The sequence below is a fragment of the Gracilinanus agilis genome, chromosome 1, assembly GCF_016433145.1.
Source record: "Gracilinanus agilis isolate LMUSP501 chromosome 1, AgileGrace, whole genome shotgun sequence".
Classification (NCBI taxonomy): domain Eukaryota; kingdom Metazoa; phylum Chordata; class Mammalia; order Didelphimorphia; family Didelphidae; genus Gracilinanus; species Gracilinanus agilis.
In genome coordinates, this window is record NC_058130.1 from 189896963 (window position 1) to 189920695 (window position 23733).

General features: G+C 39.4%; 1 protein-coding gene across 2 annotated transcripts in view; it reads right to left on the reverse strand.

Moving 5' to 3' along the window:
• The window catches only part of DOCK8 (dedicator of cytokinesis 8), a 225805-nt gene extending 215075 nt beyond the window's left edge, over positions 1–10730 (reverse strand). The window contains exons 1-2 of one of the 2 annotated variants that reach the window (XM_044659337.1): positions 10588–10730; positions 6668–6739 (exon numbers count right to left, since the gene is read on the reverse strand). In XM_044659337.1, the coding sequence (XP_044515272.1) occupies positions 6668–6739; positions 10588–10715 (200 nt within the window). In that variant the 5' untranslated portion in view covers positions 10716–10730. The remainder of the gene's footprint in view (positions 1–6667; positions 6740–10587) is intronic. The other variant, XM_044659328.1, reaches the window with a different exon arrangement.
• Positions 10731–23733: the final 13003 nt, after the last annotated feature.

Consider the following 23733-nt stretch of genomic DNA (forward strand, 5'->3'; position numbering starts at 1 on the left):
TATTTATGTCCTCCTAAGGACTTGACTCATTTTCCTTATGAATGTGACTAGGTAACAGAGCAGAAATGAGGGCTTCGTTCAAGGCCTACCATTTTGGCAGAGCAACAGAAGGCTGCCATGTCCATTCTCAGCTAGAGCTCAGTAGCCACATACTCACTATCAGCACTAGCTAACCAGTACTAGCCCCGACCATCATTATTATATAAATGAGAAAATACCAGACCCAACGTCCATTGCTCTGACACAGTAGTGCTCAGAAAGGCTCTTAATATGAAGTTAAAAATAGAAATGGGATCCCAGTTGGATAAGAAAGATAGAAGATTATCTCTGAATTAAGAAGGAATGGGGGTGGGGAAGTGTTTTATTTTAATCTATCACTTGAAGCCTTTCTATGTATGGCCTTCCTTCATCTATAAATTATAGGAATACCACAAAACCAACATCGTTAATTCTTTATCAGTAATAAACCAGGCCAGCATTCACAGAACACCTGCTGGAAGTAAAGTTCATCCAGCCACCCAACAGCCAGACCCTTCTTCCTAAAGGCATTAGGAGAGGACACTTGCCCTTGGATCAGCCACTTTAGCCCAGGCAGCTGCCCAGCAGCTACACTGAGACCACTTTCACACCACAGAATGCAAGACAATTGACTGGTTCCCCTATGCCACATAACAACATACCCATTATAAAGAAGGCAAAATGATCTTAGTTATGCAGGAATATCCTAATTATCCTGTTTGATTCTGAACATTTCATTTGTATCTGAATAATTTTTGTATTATGATGGGAAGGGTCTTCCAGAGTATGTGTCTTACACATGTGGGACCCCATGCACAGGCCTGGGGCAAAGGTCCTGCTTTCTTGCCTCTGAACCATGGTGCTGTCACAGAACTTTATGATCTACCAGGAAAGGCAGGGCAGGTACATAAAGGAATAAGAAGGAAACATATGCTAAGTGCCATTAAATGTTATAGGAGTTCAAAGTACAGTGGCTTCCTAGGAAGAGGGTAAGAAGATGCTTCTTAGAGGAAATGAGACTTGAGCTTTACCTCGAAGTAACTATTAAGCCTTTAACAAATCCCTCCTTCAAGCCACAGAGCATGTTCTTTTGGCACAAGAGTGTCAAGGCACATATGCGCTTGTACTCTATGAGGATGTGTCCTTTCCAAGAGCCTGTCACAGGACAGATCCCCAGGAGGAGAACAAGGAGTAAAGTTGATGTTAGAAGACCTGAAATTGGGTAAAGGGACAGATACTCACACATACTTACTTCTGTCCCAAAGGCCTACTCTTTCTTAAGAAAAAAGTTCCTAGACTTGTAGAATTGTCTTAGAGTGTAGCGAACAGGCCTTAGTTTTCATTTTCAATTTCAATGCTATCTCTTGAAGCTGAGCAAATTCAATTGGAAATGGTTTCTAGAACCTTCATTTAGAAATATAATGGGAATTGCTTTACATAGATTATATAATAATATTACTTTGATGAAGGGCTTGACATTTGATTCTAATTGTGACTAAATACAAATGTAATCTATAGCCAATGACTATTGATTTGCAATTCTTTCCTCATGGGTCCACATCAGTGGCTTAGACTTGCATGGGGGCATGACGGAATGGGCAAAAATGGGAGAGAAGAGAAATCTATTCTGTTCAGATTCTTCTGGCTTCTGACTTAGAGGGAGAAGACTCACAGTTCTAGCCTTTGTTTAGGTTTGCTGAAGGGAAAAATACTCAGGCATACAGGCCTCCCTTCAGGTCCCTATCCACAGTTTGTTACACTAGAGAATTTCCCTTTTGGTGGAGATCTAGGACTCTTTCTTGGTTGAGCAAAGTTATTTTACTCCTAAAGGGAGTGCTGATTAAATATGTTTTCTAGTATATAAGAACATATAGATATAGTGACTCAGATAAATAGGTTTCTTTGCTACTTGCTATGTGTGTTCATTGTGGAGCCAGCATTTGATTAGGAGTCAAAGTCTTGAATACAATGCTTGGGGATCCCTTTGCCCATTAAAAAATAGAGATAGAAAAGAAAAGAAAAGAAAAGAAGAGAAGAGAAGAGAAGAGAAGAGAAGAGAAGAGAAGAGAAGAGAAGAGAAGAGAAGAGAAGAGAAGAGAAGAGAAGAAAAGAAATAGAGATCTGGAGCTTAGTTTAAACCTTATAGCTGTTTCCCCTAGATTACTACTAATATTTCGGGAGGAGACAGATATAGTTCTAGCCTAGTATCCCTTTTCTCTGAGGAGTGGCCACCCTCTGTGGAAAGGAAAACCAAATCAAGCTTTTGGCATTTCGGCCCACTGAGATGGAGCAGACAGCGGTTGGAACATGAAGGGAGGGGGAGTGACAGTTGGAACGAGAGAAGAGGATTGTGTGAGAAACTGCCAACTGAAGGGTCTTTGCCCTCTGAACTCTGTCGAGTGTGGAGCAAAATCCGGAGCTCTAGATTCCCACCTGTGGAAAAGCCTGGCCTCCATTTCCCTTGCCCACAAGAGAAAGAAGGTTCCTGTTGTTTGAGAAGGATGGATGGTAGAGGAAGAATGAACAACTACAGTTACTGAGAAGGGGCTGATCCCTTAACTTCAAGGGATCTGAAGATCCTTTCCATCTCTTGACCTTCCCAAGATGGACACTTGCCACTTGTTAAAGTAGGATAGAGACTTTGATTAGATAAGAAGAGGATAGTTAAGTTGGAGCTGAGCCTTCTTACTGAAGAAAAACAAGAAAACCCAGTAGGGTCTCCTCTCCCCTCAAACCTGTCCCCTTTCTTGATTGACTATAAATTATTAAACTACCTGAGAAATAGAAAATCACAGTCAGATTCCTAAAGAAGAGAAATAAGTTCACTCTAAGACACTGGTCCTGTCACCCTTAACCCAACTTTACTCAGGGGTATCCCTCTTGAGGTTTGCTTGTGAGGGAATTTCAAAGACAGCCTCTCAGCCACAGAGGGTACTCCTGTTACCACAACTAGAACTGCTGACTTAGCCAGACCTGCTGGGTGCAAGCAAGCTGGTAGGGGAAGGCTTGTGAATACTGGGGCCCATGCCATGCTGTCTGGGGTCCCTATTTACCTAACCCCTTAGGACAGGGTTCCCCCCTGTCCCTGGAAGCCAGCCCTGCCCCCGAGCTGCCACCATTTCGGAAAATCCCCAGTGTTTGCCACAGTAGTACGGGACATTGGGAAGGGAAGCTGAGAGTCATTTAGTCACTGGCCCATCTCTCTGTGTTGTCTTTCCCCTCTCCAAAATACCCTTTTTATCATCCCTAAAATACCCCTAAACTTTACACCTCCCAGCAGGAACCAAAGTCTCCAGTGAAAAAGAGACTAGAGAAGTGATGTTATCCTGACCTCTCCAAGAGTCACATATACATGATACCTTATTGCAAAAACAAATAAAATCTCTGGGGTTTTTATAGATTAGCATTCATGGCTTTCAAAGGAATTATGAAGAAAAAGAGACAGGCCTAACTTAATGTATGACACTTCAATCCGTGCAAAAGACTTGTCTCTTCTAAAAGACATAAAAATTGATTTAATTGTATTTATTTGTGAACACATTCACTGCATACTCAATATGTAGGGAATATAGCCACTGATAATGATATTTTTGTATCTCTTAAATTTAGAAAACTCGATGAAAATTATTCAGGGTGCAGCTAGGTGGTTTGGTAGTTTGAAAGCCAGGCCTGAGGACAGGAGAAGTTGGGTTCAAATCTGAAATCAGATACTTCCTAGCTGTGTGACCCTGGGTAAGTCACTTAACCGCCATTGCCTGGCCTTTACCATTCTTCTCCCTTTGAATCAATATGAAATATTAATTCTAAAATAGAAGGTAGGGGTTTAAAAAAAGAGAAAGAAAAAAAGGAAACTATTCAGATATGACTAAATACACAGAAGCAACTCACATGACCCAGAATGATTTCCTATTTTTTAAATAAGAGAAATATTTGCTTATAATTTTTATTTAATTTTTACCAATTTACATTTGAGAGTCTTATAGATGGAGAAGTCTTCTGTAGTTATTGGATTGCTGAGAAAAAAGGATAACATGGAAAGGTTCCACTTCTTTAAATCTACTGATTTGAAAAATTAAAAAGAGCCTTGGATTTAGAGTTAGAAGACTACCTGGGTTTCAATTCTAACTTTAACACTCATTAACAATTTGATTTTCAGAAAGTCTCTTCTAAGGACCTAACTTTCCCAATCTAAGAGGTGAAACTAAATTGCCTCTAAGATCCCTTCCGTCTCTAAAATTCTGTGATTCTATATGGCTAAGAAAGAAGGAGAGGAACATAAGGGATTAGATTCTAATCTACCACTCAAAATTATTAATACTTATAAGTACCACTCAATGACAGTGTCTGTAGCACACTTGCTTAGAGTAAAGGTCATCCACTCAGCCAGTCAAATGGGGTTAGAATATATATATTTCTTACCTTTCTCCCTTTTAAAAAAGGAAAGAAAGTAGAAAAGGGAGTCAAGGTGATTAGAATAGGAGAGCAGAGAGGACAGGAGTGGTAGATTTTCCTTCAAGTTGTCCCAGAGACACAAAGGGACGGGTGTAGAAAGAGGGAAAGTGATCACAGCTAAATGAATTCAACTAGTTGAATTCATCCAGGATGTCAGTTTGTGTAGCTAAGCAGAAAAGGAGCTCTTTTTAAATCCTCTATTCTAATTTTACATATAGTGGTGATACCTTTGTAGATATCCAACTTTAGCCATTGCTCATCTGCAAGTTAGGGACAAATAATATATAATGCAATAAATCTATGTTGATGGGCTGATGGGGATATTATTGGTGATGTAGACACTAAATGATAACTCTAGTCCAATTATCAATAATATGGAATTAGGTCTTAATCAATGATACGTGTAAAACCCAGTGGAATTGTGCGTCGGCTACTAGGGGGTGGAGGTTGGGTGGAGAGGGAAAGAACATGAAACATGTAACTATGGGGAAAATATTCAAAATTAAAATTAAAAAAAGGAAAAAATAAAAATAAAAATAAATCTGTGTTGAGATTTATTCCAGATGATACTTCTGTGTGCTTTATTTCCAGGACATAGAAATGACGGGATTGATTTGCCATCTTCCAAAAGTCTAATATTATGGGAAAATATCCAACTTGCCAATTTGATCCAATGAACAGTAAGTATTCAAGTCTAGGACTCTTTCCTCTTCACCAGACCATGACTCTAATGACAAACAATCAGTCTCAAAAACATATCTTGGACCAGAGGTAATAGCATTATCACTGAGAACTAAAAATATTCAAGGAGTTCATGCTATACTTATGATCATTCTTACTGCGGTCCATGAGGTTCTGCCAAGCCTAGACTGGCTTTGGAAGAGAAGAAAGTTCTAAGACCAGTAAAATCTTTATTATAGACTTGGTCAACAGGAAGGGGGCATGGCTAAGTGAGTCATTTTATGACACTTTATTAATAATAATAACTTCCATTTGTCTAGCATTTTATACTTTTCAAAACACTTTCACATCATGATTTCATGATCTTTAGAACAATTTTGTTAGGGCATGAATTATTAACCACATTTAATAGATGAGAAAACTTGACTTCATATAATCAATCAGGTACTAGAGATAAAAAGAAAAAATGAAAAATCTCTAGCTTTAAAAAAATCTGTATATTTTTATTGGAATGTGAGAAACCACTAGTGGAGCTAGGTATGTTGTCTACACTAAATCCTAGAAAGGCTGCCTTTAACATGGCATTTTCCCTCAGTGGAGGCATATCCCTCCACCTCCAAACACATGCACACTACAGGTTTCTAAACTTCTTGAGTGTTTGTAGGAAAATGATCTTATTCTGTTAGGGAAGACACAGATTATTAGGTTCTCAGCTATGACTGTCTTCATGGGGTTGGGAATGGATACAAAACGAGCCGCAGAAAGCAAAAAATTATTATTGAGAATCCCAGGATTGTAGAATTCCAGATTTAGTGTGAGAAGAGACATCTGAGGGCATCTAGTCCAATTCTTTCGTTTTATATTTTATAGTTGAGGAAACTGAGGCCCAGTGAGTCAAGTGATATGTTCAATGTCGCATAAGTAGTATATGACCCCAAAGTCACTGTTCTTTCTACTGTATCTAAAATTTTTATCTATAAGCTGGAATTTTAATGGACACAATTCAGGTTTTTCATATATAGTGTAATTGAAGATGAGTAGATATCTGATATTTGGTACTCTTTTGTCTTTCTTAAAATTCATGTGGCTCTGACTTATTATAAATGGTGCCTCTACTTCCATTTCACCAAAAACTAGAATACAAATCCAGTGCTTTAGCTCATGTATATTTAAGAAGGTTTGACACCTTCTTTGTCTTGGAGAAATCACATACTTATCATATATTCAACTTAATGAATATAATTACTGTGATGATAATGAAGATCTCTGAACTAGAAGGCTGCAAACCGAAGATAGTATTTAAGCATTATTGTTTAAATGGTATCCGTTACTTTGGGACAGTAGGCATCTTAACTAAAAAACAAGGAAGAATATGAGGGTGGCACTTTGCAAAAAAGGTTAATTTTGTTTTCTATTCAAGCTTTTACTGTAGTAGCTTGGGAGAACCCTTCAGAATTCTTTGGAATAAAAACAAAACCAAAAGATTTTACTCTTTGTACATAAAGATGCCACTTACTTTCTGTTCACGATTAGCCACTCCCGAATATATGTCTGAACACAGTCCCTGACATGAGGATCCAGTTCAACCCTGAGGAAATGGAAAATGAAATAGAAACATGTCATTACTTGGAAGAAGTTTGGCAGGCCTGAGCATAAGATGAATCCATAAACAAGGATGTCAGATGACACCCAACTCAGTATCTTCCCTCACATTCATTTCATGAGATGTGGACCCTTTCTGAGGGAGCACAAAAGGCAACTTAATGGAACCTTACACTGTAATTTCATCTTTTGGGGAATGTTATTGATTGTAACACCTGTGTTCATTATACTTATCCTCATATACATCCTGGTATAAGACAGAGGAAAAGCGATGCGATGAATTTCCCCCCCAAAAAAAAAAAATGGTTTTAAAGGGATTTTAACTTGGAAATCTTTTAAACTGTTCTAAGTCTTCTTAGGATATGCAAAAAATAAAGTTTTGCTTTCTTTAAAAGTTGTGAAGAGGGGGGCAGCTGGGTAGCTCAGTGGATTGAGAGCCAGGCCTAGAGATGGGAGGTCCTAGGTTCAAATTCAGCCTCAGACACTTCCCAGCTGTGTGACCCTGGGCAAGTCACTTGACCCCCATTGCCCACCCTTACCAATCTTCCACCTATAAGTCAATACACAGAAGTTAAAGGGTTTAAAATAAAAAAAAAAAAGTTGTGAAGAAATATAATCATTTTATCCTTTGAGAAGCTGGCAAGCATTTCATTTGTTTCGAGATTATTAAATCTGGTCGGTCATGTCAAAGCTGTTTAAAGCTTTATCATAAGACATACCTTCCAGATACTTCAGGATTCTGACACCTTTGGTAATTAAAGTCATTCATTTTCCTTGTAACAAAAGGTCTGATATTGGGAGCATGACTGAAGAAAAACAGCACTATTCTTAATGCCCCAAACACAAGGTACAGTGGGAAATTTTCATACAACAGATTGTTTGGTAGTGACAAAAAAGAAAAGCACTTTGTTTTTTTAAATTATCAGAAAGGATGATAGCTATAAATTCAGAGGGATGGCTAATATGATGTTCTAAACACTGATACTAAAAAAAACGAATTGCCTCTCTAAAATTTCATAAAATATCCCATGTTATATAAACAGCATCTGAATTAATCTGAAGGCATTTTCAAGCAGGCTTTTCATCCCATTAATTCCTTTTGAGGAAAATTAACTATAAACCTTTATACAAAAGAAATAAAAAAGTAAATGATTCCCCACCATGGGTGAAAATAATAGCAACTACTCACATTAAATTCATAGCTCAATAAATGGACTGACAATGGGGCAAAGCAGATGCTACGGACCACAATCTGTGTGCTTCTCAGGAAATTACCATTTCCAAAAATATTGCACAGAGTTCCTAAGTCTGTCAAGCAATCTGGCAGCATGAAATAATTTTTTAAAAAATCAAATCTTTTGATCCCGCTGTTACATTGTTTGGAATACATTCTGAGAGTGTTATCGGAAACAATCAAAAAGGGAGCCCTGGGTTCAAAGATTTTCATAGTAGCATTATATAGAATTATAAAAACAAACCCCAAACCAAAAAAAACCCAGAACTGGAAATAACCTAAATGTCCAACAATGGAGGAAAAGCTGAGTAGATTGTGGGACATTAAGGTGATAAAATTCTATGATGCGATTAAGACCAACAAAAATGAGGAATGAAGTACTTTGGAAAGACCTTTATGAAATAAAAGCACATTTTTAAAGGCAAAAATAAAAGAATAAAGTACATGATAATTACAATGATATGAAGAAAAATAAATGAGGATGAATGGACAAAGAATCCTAATAGGGACTTAAAGGAAGGAATAGAAATGTTAAGATATTTTATACATTGAAATTAATTTAAACATAAGTAGTTCCTAAACAAATTTAGCTGCCTATGGTGCTATCCAATGTTGTTTCTAATAAGAGATTTAACACTCAAAATAAGATAAAGCTTATCACAAATTAAACTTATTAGTGTGGACAATTGCATATTTTGATAACTGAGAACAGATGATAGAGCAAACAATTATATTAAGTGCCTGCCAACTCCTGTAATGCAGGATTTATGCAAGATCTCTTGCATTTGCAAATTACACTAGGCAGTTAGGAGAATGGAACTTTGGCCCAGCAAGTGCCAGTCCCAAGACCTGACAGTTGAGCTAGGACTATAAATACCCCTGCAGAACCAACCTGGGGGTTCTGATTTCCTTGACCTCACCCAGACACCCGGCTACCCCTGGACTTCCCTCGGGGACCCCGGGTTGAGGGAGTAGGATTGTCAGCCTAGGAACAGGGACACCCCTAAACGAAATCTACAACCTCATCTGTCTGGCTGGTGGACCACTTAACATCAGGGCAGTGGAAATTATCCCTGGCTGAGGGGCTGGTTCCCTCAGCCTGATCTTACCTTCTAGGTCCATTGCCAACACTGGCCAGTCACCCTTAGCAATAGCTTCTCCAAACACTAACCCTTTTTCCTCAGTTTACCCTCCTGTGTTTAAATAAACACTTAGCCTGATACTGTGAGCTTCTATAGTTATTTATAACATCATCCAGGGCTAAGGGAAGGGAAGATAGCAACCACCTGACTCTAGAGGAAGTATTGGCAGGGCATCCATTTTATTCAGGAAGTGTGTCAGCTTCACTACCTGTTGGTTACTGCTTTCATTCCAGCAGGGAGGGGCTCCTCACTCTCCACCTTAAAGGAGCCTACTGAAAGCAGGGGGACTGACTGGGCATCACAGCTCAGGCATTCACATCCCTGGCTATCTCAAATCATCAATTAGTGTAGTTACCAGCTCCCTGGCCAGGTAACTTCACTGGCACCACGAGCTCCCCTGTTATCAGCCACATTATCCCCTTATTACACTCCATCAAGCTCTAATTGAATAAAATTTAGGCTAGGCATTGAGATCTACCAATATTAAGGAAGAAGTTGTACTTCTCAATCTAGATTCTTTTTTTTTTTTTAATCCTTACCTTTCATCTTAGAATTAATACTATATATTGGCTATAAGGCAGAAGAGCGGTAAGGGCTAGGCAATGGCGGTTAAGTGACTTGCCCAGGGTCACATAGCTAGGAAGTGTCCAAGGTCAGATTCAAAGACAGTACCTCCTGTTTCTAGTCCTGGCTCTGTATCCATTGAACCACCTAGCTGCCCCCACGATTCCAAGTTATTTTGATGAAAGGAGAGAGGGGTGGGAGAGTTGAAACAGATCCACCCTTTATAGGAAGAAGATAAGAGCCTTTGCTTCATTGTAGGATACATCTTATCAAAGTATGATATCCATGATACATAAGGAAAGGACATGAACACAGGGTGTTCCAAAAGTTTTAGTGAAGATTTAAGCACAAATAACTTCAGAGGCATAAATGCCATGAACTTACATAAAACAACACTTGAAGAGTTAATTATTATTGATAGATTTCGTATTAAAATTCAAAATCACCATCATCTGGTGCTACACATGACCCTAATCCATTTTTTTAAATTTTATTTTTAAAAAACCTTTTATCTTCTGTCTCGGAACGGATACAAAGTTCCAAGGCAGAAGAACTATAAGAACTAGGCCATTGGGTCACATAGTTAGGAAGTGTCTTCTAGTTCATTTCTGAACTTTGCATTCACTTTCATCCGTGGCTGCCACATGACTGAAAGGACGGTATTTGACTGCACCGGGCAATTGAGGCCTGGCGCCTTATCCACTGAGCCACAGACCTGCGCCAATGTAGTATCCTTAAATGATACTTTAACAATTCTAAGCTTATATAATCAAGCTACATCTTCAGGCATGTCTTATCGGCATTAGAAAGTTAGAAAAGAAATCAACTGAGCTTAGCTTAGATTGTGCTGCGGGGAGACGTCTCAAAAGATTGGGGGGGTGGGGAGGGTCCTACCCTTCCTCCGGCAAAGAAGGCTGCAGAGTCCGGCATTCCTTTGGTGTAAAGACAACATCCAGATCATCCTCCGGAAAGTCACCGAGCTCTTGTACGAGTTCTGCATCCAGATTGTTCAGCTGCGTCATCAGAAGCCCTTCGAAATCCGCTGGCTCTACTGGGTCATAAAACTGAGGCTGGAGGGGGAACAAGAAGAAAAAGAGGCGGGGAATGAAATAAAACAAACAAAAAAACCCACACCGGCTTGTTGAGTATTTGAAAATGCCGGCAAAGTTGGTTTTTAAGGTGGAAGATGTAAAGTATCCTTTAAGATGATATTGGATGGGTGACAGCTGGGTGGCTCAGTGGATTGAGAGCCAGGCCAAGAGACGGGAGGCCCTGGGTTCAAATTTGACCTCAGGTACTTCCTAGTTTAGTCACAATCTCCATTTCCCAGTCCTTACTATTCTTCTGCCATAGAATCAATACACAGTGATTCTAAGAAGGATGGTAAGGATTTTTTAAAAAAAAGACAATACTGGATTTTTATACATTTTCCTTTAAAAGGAAGTTAAGTGGTATAGTGGATAGTGCCCTAGGCCTAGAGTCAAGAAGACTCCAGTTCAAATCTAGTCTTACTAGCTGTGTTACTCTGTGTAAGTCACTTAACCTCAGTTTCCTCTTTTGTACAATAGAGATTATAAGAGCATCTACTTTTCAGTGTTGTGATGAGGGTCAAATGAGAAATCTGTAAAATACTTAGTGGTGTATCTGGTGCAGAGTAAATACAATATAAATGTTGGCTATTATTATTGCCCAGAGAGTGGTTCGATTTCCCTTTATGCTGCTCTCTCTCTTTTTTTTAAACACTTAACTTCTGTGTATTGGCTCTTAGGTGGAAGAGTGGTAAGGTTGGGCAATGGGGGTCAAGTGACTTGCCCAGGGTCACACAGCTGGGAAGTGTCTGAGGCCGAATTTGAACCTAGGACCTCCCATCTCTAGGCCTGACTCTCAATCCACTGAGCTACCCAGCTGCCCCCTATGCTGCTCTTTAAAAAAAAAAAAATCATCACCAAAAACTCAATTACATAGTGATGAAGTTATCAAGACCAAAAATAGGGATATAGAATAGAAAAGGAATATGATATGGAGTCAAGTCATAACAAGATGTGCCATTAAAAACACCCCAGGGTAGAATTTTTCTGAACATAGTTGCATCCTAATGAGATATCATGAGACTAAGAATGAGAGATCATGAGATTCTGGAATTTTTATAATTTTTAAAAATACTTTTACAATTCCTCCTGCAAAAGGCACCATGGAAGAGTGGAAAGGGGCAAGGGGGGTTCAGGCACCATCAATGCCACAAATATACCACAGGACTATGTGGCCCAGGCTGCTCTTAACTCCCTAGGATCTTGAGATACAGAGAAGTTGCCAAACTGCTTTAAGGAGGGATTCCAAACCAAGAATTCCCCAATAGATGAGTGAGATACAGGTCACACTCCCTTAATTTCCCCAGCTCAACCTCCAACCCCAAATATCTCCTAATAAGACTTTACTAACATCATGGTTACTCACACAAAGGAAAATGGGGCAAACATGAGCCTGTTTTTGCCCATAAATGTTGGGCAAGAGTATTCCTTTTGACCTCACTTCTACATTTCACATTTACTATAAAAACACAATGGGTAATAGATTTGAATTTAGAGGTCAGCTTGGAGGCAGTATAGCTTTGTGGATAGTGAATTGGACTTGGGATCAGGAAGACCTGGACTCAGTTACCACATCTGACATTTGCTAACTGTTTGAACCTAGAAATGTCATGTTAGCTCTTCAAGCCTCAGTTTCCTTATGTGCAATATAAGGAGGTTGGACTGGATGGACCATAAAGTTTCTTCCAGTTCTAAATCCATGATCTAATCCAACCTCTTCAAAGATGAGGAAAACAAAGCCTAGAGAAATTAAGTGATTTGCCCAAGGTAACATATGTAGAAAAGACAAGATTTGAACCCAGGGCCTTTGGCTTCAAATCTAGCACTTTCTCCACTATATTACAGCTTTTCCCAAATGACACACTGATGGAGAGCCAAGTATGGTGACTCTTTAAAATAATACATGATTCATTTGTTTGGGGTTTTTTATACCTCATCTTCTGACTTAGAGTTGATACTATGTATTGGTTCCAAGAAAGAAAAGTGGTAAGGGCTTGGCAACTGGGCTTAAGTGAATTGACCAGAATTACACAGGTAGGAGGTTTCTGGAAGTCACATTTGAACCCAGGACCTCTCATCTCCAGGCTTGTCTCTCTGTCCACTAAGCCACATCATTGCCCTAAAGTTTTACTTAGAGGAAGCATATTAAATCTTTTATGGCCATGGTAGCATTTAATGAGTTTCTCTTGCTGTCCTTAAAAAGTACCTAAATGTCCTGAAACAGTAAGAATGGAAGCCAAAGTCACTAACCATGGTGGTTTGGAGGCCAGTCAAAGGCAGAGAATCAGAATTCTGTTCTTCAGAGCTCAGCTGTCTCTGCTGAGACAGATTCACCCCAGGATACTAAGAAAGTTCTCTTGAAGCCCAAATGTAAACAGAGGGCAGGAGAAACCCTTTGAGATTACATCGATGTGTAACTTAAAACAAGGTGGCATCAGTTAATCAGTAGCACTGGAGACAGGACACTGGTGTGAACTAACTGGGAATTTGTAACGTCTTTGGTTTTAGCAAAGGATCGTGTTGACAAGAACAAAGAATCAAAGCCACAGGCAGGGAGAAATTCCTCTAATGTAAGCAAGTAACCAAAAGAGCCAGCCAGTCACAGGATGGCTATTTAACCACATTTATCCCCATAAACAGTCTTCTTTGGACCAAAAAGAAAATAGGATACTTGTGTAATCAGGTATTTTGTAAAGCTTAAGTTATTATTATCATCATCATCATCATCACCACTATTCATCATCAGAGAACATCCGCTGGTCACCTAATTGACTATGATTTGATCACTAAGTACTTATTAAATTATGAGTTCTTGAAGTATGAATATATTTCATGCACTAATATCACATAAGATGCTGCAAGAGGATTGTCCCTCTCTTTTTAAGTCAAGAACACCTCTGCTGGGCCAGTTCTGCTCTTTCCCTCTCCATTTTAATGACCTATCTCTATTAAACAGACTGTGTAATTCATATTACCTGGACCAACTACACTAAAGGGAGATAAGAGAAGAAAAGATAAACGGTCAGAAAGAGGGAATTTCTCTCCAAATCCCCAAGACTCAGTGGTGCCAGGACAGGAGGCTGTGAATTCTCCATAAATTGAATCTATATGGAAATTAGATCTATTTGAGACAGTATTCTGACAGCCACTTAAAGAGGCTCTTTGTAAGGGGAGGGAAAGTATGGAACCTGGAAGTAAAATGTCCCAAACATGGACCATAATAGTATTATATCCAGATATCCAAAAATCTGGTACCTGGAGAGGAGGTCTTAGCAACATTGCTAGAGGAGGGGGCAGCTGGGTGACTCAGTGGATTGAGAGCCAGACCTAGAGACAGGAGGTCCTAGGTTCAAATCTGGCCTCAGACACTTCCTAGCTGTGTGACCCTGGGCAAGTCACTTAAACCCCATTGCCTAGCCCTTACCACTCTTCTGCCTTGGAGTCAATACACAGTATTGATTCCAAGATGGAAGGTAAGGGTTTTAAAAAAAACAAAAACACATGGCTGGGGGAGATCTGGATAACAGTGATCAGGGAACTGAAGGTAGAACAGCAGCAAGAAACAGCTTCTAATCCAGCCGGGCAAGAGAAGAAAGACAAAAGAGCTCCAAGAAGATGAGTGTTGATGGTAAAAAGGCAACAAGATGGAGGAGAAAACTGGCTTTTTCTATCTTGGTTATGCTCCATTAGGGGTAGCAGTATAAGATATGAAGAATGTTGGCTTGTAAATCTGAGGATCTTTAACTGTCTATGTAGGCTTGGATGCAAACGTCTTGTGTGTTCTTTACTGTGTAAATAAAATGGTGCTTTGTGAGTTTAATTGCTTTTTAGGGGGAGCTGATGGCCACTCTTCAGGGTGTATGGCTACTGAAGTTCTCGGGTTATTAGTCCTAAATGTAAAAACCTTCTTAGCAACACCTTGTTAGAGATAGACTACTTAAAATAAATCAACAAGTCACAATTCTTACCATTCTTTGTTGTGTTTAGTCATGGTCTGATTCTCCTAACTTTAGGGGTTTTCTTGCAAAAATATTGGTGGTTTTATTTGCCTTTTCCTTCTCTGATCATTTTACAGATAAAGAAACTGAGGCAAACAGTGAATGTGATATGCCCAAAGTCACACAGTTAGTGTCTGAGACCACATCTGAACTCAAGATGAGTTTTATTGATTGCCCTAACTAGATGTCCCTTACCTCTATTAGCAAGATTTAAATTACAATAACTATAACTAGGAAGGAACATGAACATAACAATCCTGCTCAATAATATGGGGCTTTAATTTCAAGTTCAAGTTCTATTGTGAGGCAGTTGTACATATACACATACAATGCTCTTCAAACAAATGGTAATTCAGAAAATTAGTGACAAAGCTTCTTTTATACCCTAAGTCTTTAAAATCTCAACTAAACTGAAAAAAAAAAAGGCTCACCAGAAACAAGAAGAGTACATGAAGATAGGTACAGAAAAACACAAAATATTTATGAATTATTTTCTCATATGAAGTATATAGAACCATTGCACCCTGTATGTATTAAGCACCACATACATACATTTAGTTAAAATGATTTTTCAGAATGATAGAATTTGAGGGGCAGCTGGGTAGCTCAGTGGATTGAGAGCCAGGCCTAGAGACAGGAGGTCCTAGGTTCAAATCTGGCCTCAGACACTTCCCAGCTGTGTGACCCTGGGCAAGTCACTTAACCCCCATTGCCTAGTGTAAAGATGGAATTTGTGCAAGGGGGATGGTACAAAAGGAGTCAGAGAAGGAGTGACTGACAGTTGGTGACAGTTGAGAGACCAGAGGGATTCTGGAAAATGCTCCGGAGGAGGAAGGAGAAGGGGGGACTTATGGTGGAGGACCAAGAGAGGGAGGAGGTGGACATCCCAGCTCCGATCCAGTCCTAAGGGCTTCCTGAGGATCTTTCTTTGGACATTGATACCCTGATTCCCTGGTCAAAGATTCCATCGCATCTCACTCGGCAAGACTTCAATCATTGAGTCAGCTAAGTTGTTTGGACTCCATTTTGGGAGCAATCTCTTAGACTCCTTCTCCCATTACCCAACCTTGCTGAGAAACCCTTTCCAGTCTAACTTGCAATTATAGAAAAGGATAGAAATAGGGAATAGAAATAGAAACAGAAGAAGAGGCAAGGGGAGACGCTTAGGAGTGGGAACCCCGAAGGTTCCCACCCAAGTGATGGACCCCATAGAAATAGAGAAGAGGGCACTCCAAAATCCCTCTGCCCTTCACCCCTTTCCTCAATTCCTGAATTGTGATTAATAAAGCCATTCATTAGTCAGATACTGTGACATGAGTTCTGAGAGACAACGAAGGGGAGGGAAATCACAGCTTGGTCTAGCTGCCTCCATCTTGAAGCCAGACCACCCGCTGTGAAGTTGACTGACCTCCAGGGAGGCTTGCATGAACTCTGCCTTCATTCAAAATCAGATTGGGGTCCCCCATACCTCATCTTATAGGGAAGCCTTGCCCCCAACTCCTGTGGGGTGGCACGACCATCCAGGTCACCCAGTTTAGGGGTGACGCCCCCTCGAAGTCTGGGCAATGCATATTCAGTGGGAGGGGAGAGCTAGAAGAGAGTCTTACCCCATACAGACTCTGTCTCCCTTCTATCATAACATTGGTCAACTGGCTCTTTATTATAATTACACTAGCCCTTACCATTTTTCTGCCTTGGAACCAATACACAGTATTGAAGGTAAGGGTTTAAAAAAATGATAGAATTTGCTAGCACTTTGGGGATGCAGAAAACTACTGAATTTCAATTACCTTTGAACCCCCCCCACACCACTGGTGAAACTGGTTTGTGAAAGGACAAAAATAAAATAACTGTTATTATCTTAATAATCAAATCCCCCATAGTCCAATACTGTCTCATTTACTCTTTTTTATTTTATCTCCCCAGCTGGTAACACAGGGCTCTTGCCTTTAATGAATGTAGAAAAAAATCTAAGCAAATCTGAGCTCTTTCCTATCTTATAATTTATAAAACACAAATTCGCCTGATTGAACTAGGTACAGTCCAGTTAGCTTTGGATAATAAATTTTTACAAGGCATAAAGTCTGGCTATCTGAGCCAATTCCTAGAGTAAAAGCATGATATTCAGGTAGGCCCTTTTTTTGATGTTGGTAATAACATTCAATATGACATGTTTTAATTAAGTGCTTACTCTGTGTCCAACACCATGATAGGCATGGTGGAAATAACAAAGGAAAATGGTAGCTTGTTTCCAAGCCACTTCACAAAAGTCTCTATATAACAGAGAACTATGAGATAATTCTTCATATGATGAAGGATCTAAATGTGTAGTGCTAGCTACAAAGCAGCCTGATGTAGTAGGAAAAACACTAATTTTTTGTAGGGCTCCTGATTACCATAGTCTTTCCCCAACAGTTGCTCCTGCCTTGTTCCTCTCCACTTTTCCTCATTGCTCTATGTGTGTGTGTCTTTATTTCTAATGGAAGCTCCTTAATGGCTAGGACCATTTCATTTTTGTCTTTGTATGCCCAGTTCTTAGCACAATAAATGCTTATTGATTGGGTGGTTGGTTACCTAACTGATCTTAGGAAAATAGACATACAGTAGGACTTCATTTTATACCAACACAATACACACAAATTTAGGTATATGGTATTAGTGATTGAAAAAAATAAAAGCAGAAAAATATGTAAAATAAAAATTTTAAATCACACTCTGAATCTACACCATTTTCCCAAGTGGCATAAAATCTCACAGCAGATTGTCCAATCATGCTCATCCTAGCTCTGAGAAGCATTAGTGTAAGTCATCACATTGTTTTACACCAAACATTAGCTCATATATCAGTCTTTGTCCAGAGTTCTTGCTTTTAGCAAACCTCATCCCAGTCAGAGTAGTGTTTCTCTTTGTTTCACTAATGCTATTTAGTTATTAAAAATGTCCCCAAAGTATAAGAGTAGAGATGCTTGTAGCTTCAATCAACCTAAGAAGATCATAAAGTACCTAGGTATGTTCATATAAAAATACTTATTTAATAATAGGGTTATTATGCATGATTTTCAAGTTACAAGAAGAGTCTTGGAACATATTGGTCATAAAATAAGATCCTATTATACATTCGGTCACATAGCACATAATGGAAGTCTTTCTAGCAGGGTACGACTGGTCAGGGTTTGAATAGCTTTGGCATAGTCTTTGAAAATCTGGGGCTATTCTTCAACACAAGTAAAATCTTTTTTTCCTCTTTTCAAAGATCTGTTAATCAGATTACATATGAAGGAAGGAAGGGAAAAAAATCACTTAGCAAGTGCTTACTATGTGCCAGGCACTATGCTAAGTATTAGGAACACAAATACAATAGAGGCAAGATACTTTGCCCTCAAGGAGAGGGGGGAAGACAACACATAAAGAAGAGCTAGAAATGAGGTGGCACAAGATTTGGAAATGGGGAGGAAATGACACAGTGGCCTGGTTCTGGAAAGAGATGACAAAAACTCACCTAGAAGATCCCAGAGTCCCAGGGGCAGAGTCTAGGGTCCAGTTGTTGGGGAAATGGGTAGCATGGCCAGAGGATTTATGGGATGGTTAGTAATGGCCAGAAAATAACATGGAGACCTGGTTTAGGTCAAGATAAAGTGAAAAAAATCTGACCTCTCATAGCCCAGAGTTCATATTCCTTTAGGGAAAAGGACTAAAGACAGAGATAGTAGAAAGGGTTATGAATTAAAATTCTGGTTCTGTTCCTTCCTGCCTACAAGACACTCAGCCAATTGTAATCCCTCTGTTTCTTTATCTTTGAAATGAGGTGGGGATGGACTTGACCTGTGAAGCCCTGACTCACAATTGGTGATTCTTTAATTATACACCTTGGCAGGCATTCATTGCACAATATAGTCTCTGGTTTGATATCCTCGTTGCAAGCCCCATTTTTTACTAAGGAAGAAACTGAGACATTTGCAGCCAGATGCTTGTTGTCAAGTTAGCAGAGGAAGGGTGGAGTCATTCATTTCCTCCAGCATAAAAAAGCAACCAAGAAGCAGGTAAATCAGTGCAAGCATGGTTTGGCACAAGAATCTAGATCCTGCCTTTCCTCTGAGAGCCTATAAACTCTCCAGCTTTTCACCTGGTGAAATTCTTTTCTTAGTCTTATAGAGGCCCTAAAGTTACTCCCCATATACAGTAATAGAGGAGGGATTAGATATCAGTTCTCCTGTGTCTTCTCCATGGTGTAATGAAATTCATGGAGATATTGGTAGGATTTGGGTAAATCTCTATGCAGGTCTAGTAAACCCTCCAGGATTCAAACCTATAGCTTTGCATAAGAGAATGATGGAGAGAATGATGACAATACTGCATGGGGAATGGAGTTGGCATAAGAACTTGGGAAAAGAGACACATTTTTCTTTACTCATTCAGGGAATAAATATTTAAGTGCCTGCTCTGTGCCAGATACTCTGCTAAATGCTGAGGATTCAAAAAAAGGCAAGAAGTTCTTGCTCTCAAAGAGCTCACAATCTAATGGAAGAGAAAACAAGTAATATGTTTTATTATATACAAATTATATACAGGATCAGTAGGAAATAATAGAAGGAAGGCACTGGAATTAAGAGGGGTTGGGTAGGGAAAGACTTCAGCTGAGTCTTAAAGGAAGTCAGGAGAGAAGAGAGAGAGAAAGCATTCCAGACTTATTGCTACAAGATAATACATAACTCCAGAACTTTTTAAGGGAGAGATGCAGAGAGAAAAAGAATAGATTTTAGAAGGGGAAGAATAATTGACTTCTATAGGTGATTTAAAGTTTGTGAAACACTTTGCATATCTTATCCCATTTGATGCTTACAACAACCCCATGAAGTTGCTACTTTGTGAAGCATTATTATTGTCCTAATTTATAGGTGATGAAGCTGAAGTTTACAAAGTAAAATTATTTACCTATACTCACATGGTGTCAATCAAGATTTGAATCCATGTTTTCTGGATGCCTCAACTAGCACTCTTTCCATGACACCATGCTTCTTCAGTGGATAATGGGCTGTGGATCTTGATGGGGTTTCCCTATTGGAGGCCAATTGTTTTGGAATGAGAAGCATTTTGTTCTGCCCCTCTCCCCATGGCTGGGATCCTCCTGGTCCCTAGTTATCTTAGTCATTTCAAGTTCAAGAGTAAATCATTGGGAGCAGTTGGGTGGCTCAGTGGATTGAGAGCCAGACCTAGAGATGGGAGGTCCTGGGTTCAAATCTGACCTGAGACACTTCCTAGATGTGTGACCCTGAGCAAGTCACTTAACCCCCATTGCCTAGCCCTTACCACTTTTCTGCCTTGGAGCCAATACACAATATTGATTCCAAGATGGAAGGTAAGGGTTTAAAAAATAAAAGAGTAAATCATCATGCTTTCTGGCTTACATTTGAATTAGTCCTTCCACTAGTGCTACAGAATGGAAATCTGGGAGGAAAATGGCTTGGGTTGCAACTATGATTGGGTTTTTCTTGCTTTATAAAGCAAGAACCCTAGACCAGTGATGAGCAAACTATGGCCCACGGGCCAGATGAGGCCCCCTGAAATGTTCTGTCTGGCAGCACGACATTATTCCTAATCTGACAAATACAATGAGCAGGATACAATACAATGAAACTTCAAAAGAATTGCCTAAGAAACAGACTGACAGATGAGCATTTCCTTTCCTTTGGCCCCCTCTTTAAAAAGTTTGCCCATCACTGCCCTAGACAAGTCCTTTCATCTCCCTGAGCCTCAGTTTCCTCATGAGTAAAGTAGAGATGATAAAAATAACACCTGCACAGCTAGAATGCTGGGCCTGGAGTCAGGAAGACTCATCTTCCCAAGTTCAAATCTTGTCTCAGATGCTTATTAGCTGTGTGACCCTGGGCAAGTCACTTAACCCTGTTTGTCTCAGTTTCCTCATCTGTAAAATAAGCTGGAGAAGGAAATGGCAAACCACTCCAGTATCTCTGCTAATAAACCTTAAATGGGGTCACAGCACAACTGAAATGACTGAACCAATAACCATCTACGTCACAGAATTGCTGTGAAGATCAAGTGAAATCATATATATATAAAAGCATTTTGCAAGCCTTAAAATATGATATAAATGCTAGCTATCATCACTAATTGTAGTACCAAGGAAAAGTACCAAAGAGTTTCTACATACTCATGACATTTCCTTTGGTCCTTTTTCCCATTAGCAAATTGTTATGAAATCCACATATTGATTTAGACCTGAATTTTCTCTCCTGTCTCTGCCTTTCCAGTCAATAAAAATGCACTTCTCTTTGAAAGACAAATATTGAAAGGGCAACTGATTAAGAGCCAGATGACATTTATCAACTTGTTAATCACTTAAATTATCCTGTATGACAAAGGACACACTTTTTATTGCACATGGGAGTCCAAACAAACAGCACCAATGGAAACTTTCTAAAGTAAAAGACATTTGTGACAAGTATTACATGAAAATCATGTCTTATAACTATTAGTTTATTTCTGGCATTTGGCATTTGATACACTTTTATCATGATCAAATAGTTCTGTTCCTGGAGCCTTCTTTCATTCTGTTTCAAAGGTTTTGAATACTCATCCTCATATTTATAAATATACTCATATTTTACTCATAAATTTTAGACCTTTTTAACTCTAGAACAGGATTTGGTTTTTTAAACCCATACCTTCTTTTAGTATCAGTTCTAAAACAGAAGAGCACTACCAGCTAGGCAATTGGGGTTAAATGACTTGCCAAGAGTCGCACGGCTCAGAAGTATCTGAGGTCACATTTGAACCCAGAGCCTCTTGACTCCAGGCATGGTGTTATACCTACTGTACTCCTAGATGTCCCTAGAACAGGGTTCTTGATTGGGAGTACATGCCCTCCCTCCCCCATGAAGGAATTTCAAGGACAGATTTCAGGCAGTCTACAAAGTTATATTTTAAATATTTTGGTAATTGTACTTCAGAATAAATTATTTTCCTTCATAAGTCTATATATTTTATTTTCTGCATTTATGAACACTTTCCTGAAACAGAGTCTACAGAATTAATAGAACTACCAAGGGGATCCATGTCACAAAAAAATATTTAAGGACCCCTGATCTAGAAAATATAGATTATAATTATATTTTGCTATTTATGTAATATGCAATCCTTATTGTACACCCGTATATTTCCAATCCATATTAATAGATTCTATGGTCTGGTATTTTCCCTTTTGCCCTTTCCTACCTGTAATTATTTCAGAATAATTTTAGTAATTAATATTCTCATTTCAACTAGGATAGCACCTATATGGATAAATGACTAGCATTATTTCATCATCTTTGGCCTGTTAGTTACATTGATTAGAGCATTGTGCTGCTGGGCAAAAGACATGCCATTTCTCCCCATATGGTCCAGTTAATTTCACTGAAAAAGGGAGATAGGGAAATATAGAAAATAAAGACTGGCTAGGAAGCCAGAGGTCTTGGGTCACAGTTTTAGACAATATTAAAAGACTCAGTTTCCAAAAGAAGGAAAGCAAGTGTCATTATGTTCTTTACTTTGGTCAGACTATTACTGGTATCTTGGGTTTAGCTTTGGATAAAAAGTATTAGAAGGGCAGTAACAAACTGGAGAACATCTAGGAGAGAGCACCAGAATGGTCAAGGATCTTGGGATTGTGTCACCAGTGGATCAACTGACAGGGAATAGAGTATATTTAGTCTGGGCATGAGAAGATTTAAAAAGTTGTCTTTAAGTATTTGAAGAACTGTGATATGATTAAAGTACTAGCTTTGTACTCCTGGGCTCTAAGAGCATAGAACTAGGAGGGATGTTTCAAGTTGTCAAGAGGCAGATTTAGTCTAGACAATAGAAAACTCTTCCTAACAATTAGAGCTGTCTAAAAGTAGAATGGCTTACCCCAAAAGCAATGGTCTCCCTCCTATTAATCTTCAAGCAAGCTGTGTTTTTGGTTTAAGTACAGATTGGACTACAGGACCCTCCCAACTCTAAGATATATAAGGTCCCAAAACCCTAGACTTCCAGGTTAAGATGGCTGCAGAGTAGTTGCAGAACTTTTACCCTCCCCACCACCAACCTGTAGGATACCTCAAAAGAATAAAAAGGCCAAGTTCAGATGAGCAAAGGGACTCCACAATAGAGCACAGCATATAAAGTATGTAGGATTTGGGAATTTCCACGCTATAAGGGGGTAAATTAGCTCCCACCAAAACTCGAGCTGATCAAACACTCCCCCACCCCACATACCGGACAGGATTCATAGCCAGTGCCCTAGAATTAAAGCAGTGGGGAACAACCTCTAAGTTCTTGGCAGCTGATCAAGAGCACCCCTGAGAGCAGCTAGACGTGAAACCCCTGGAGGCTGAAGAGTGTGCACCTTGGGCACTAGGGCGGAGGAGTGGGCTGGGGCTGCATTCAGCAGAAACCACAGGCAGACTCAAAAAGTGGCCTCAGACAAAAACTGCTCCATAGCTCCCTACACAGAGAGCCTGCCCTCTTCACCCAGACTTCTGAGGGAAGCAAGAAACAGCAGAGTAATGGCCAGCAATGCTCAAGGAAAACCAACCAACAAAAGAAACAAGAAAAAAGCACTAACTCTAGATAATTTTTACATAGAAAAAATCCAGACCACAGAACAGACAGCAAAGGAGGACAATTAAATAAACACATCCCCAAAAAAAAGAAAATTGACCACAAGCTCTTGAAGAGTTCCAATCTGAGATCATAAGAAAGGTGGAAGAGATCTGGCAAGAAAAGTGGGAAATAATTCAAAAAAGAAAATAACAGTTTAAAAGGAAGAATTTCGCAATTGGAAATTGAGGTTCAGAAATCAAATTAAGTGATAAGCAAATTGAAGACCAGAAATGACCAGCTGGAAGCCATGAAGAGCCAGATAGACCAGAATGAAAAGGAAAACCAAAAGATCATAGTCAAAAACCCTGGCT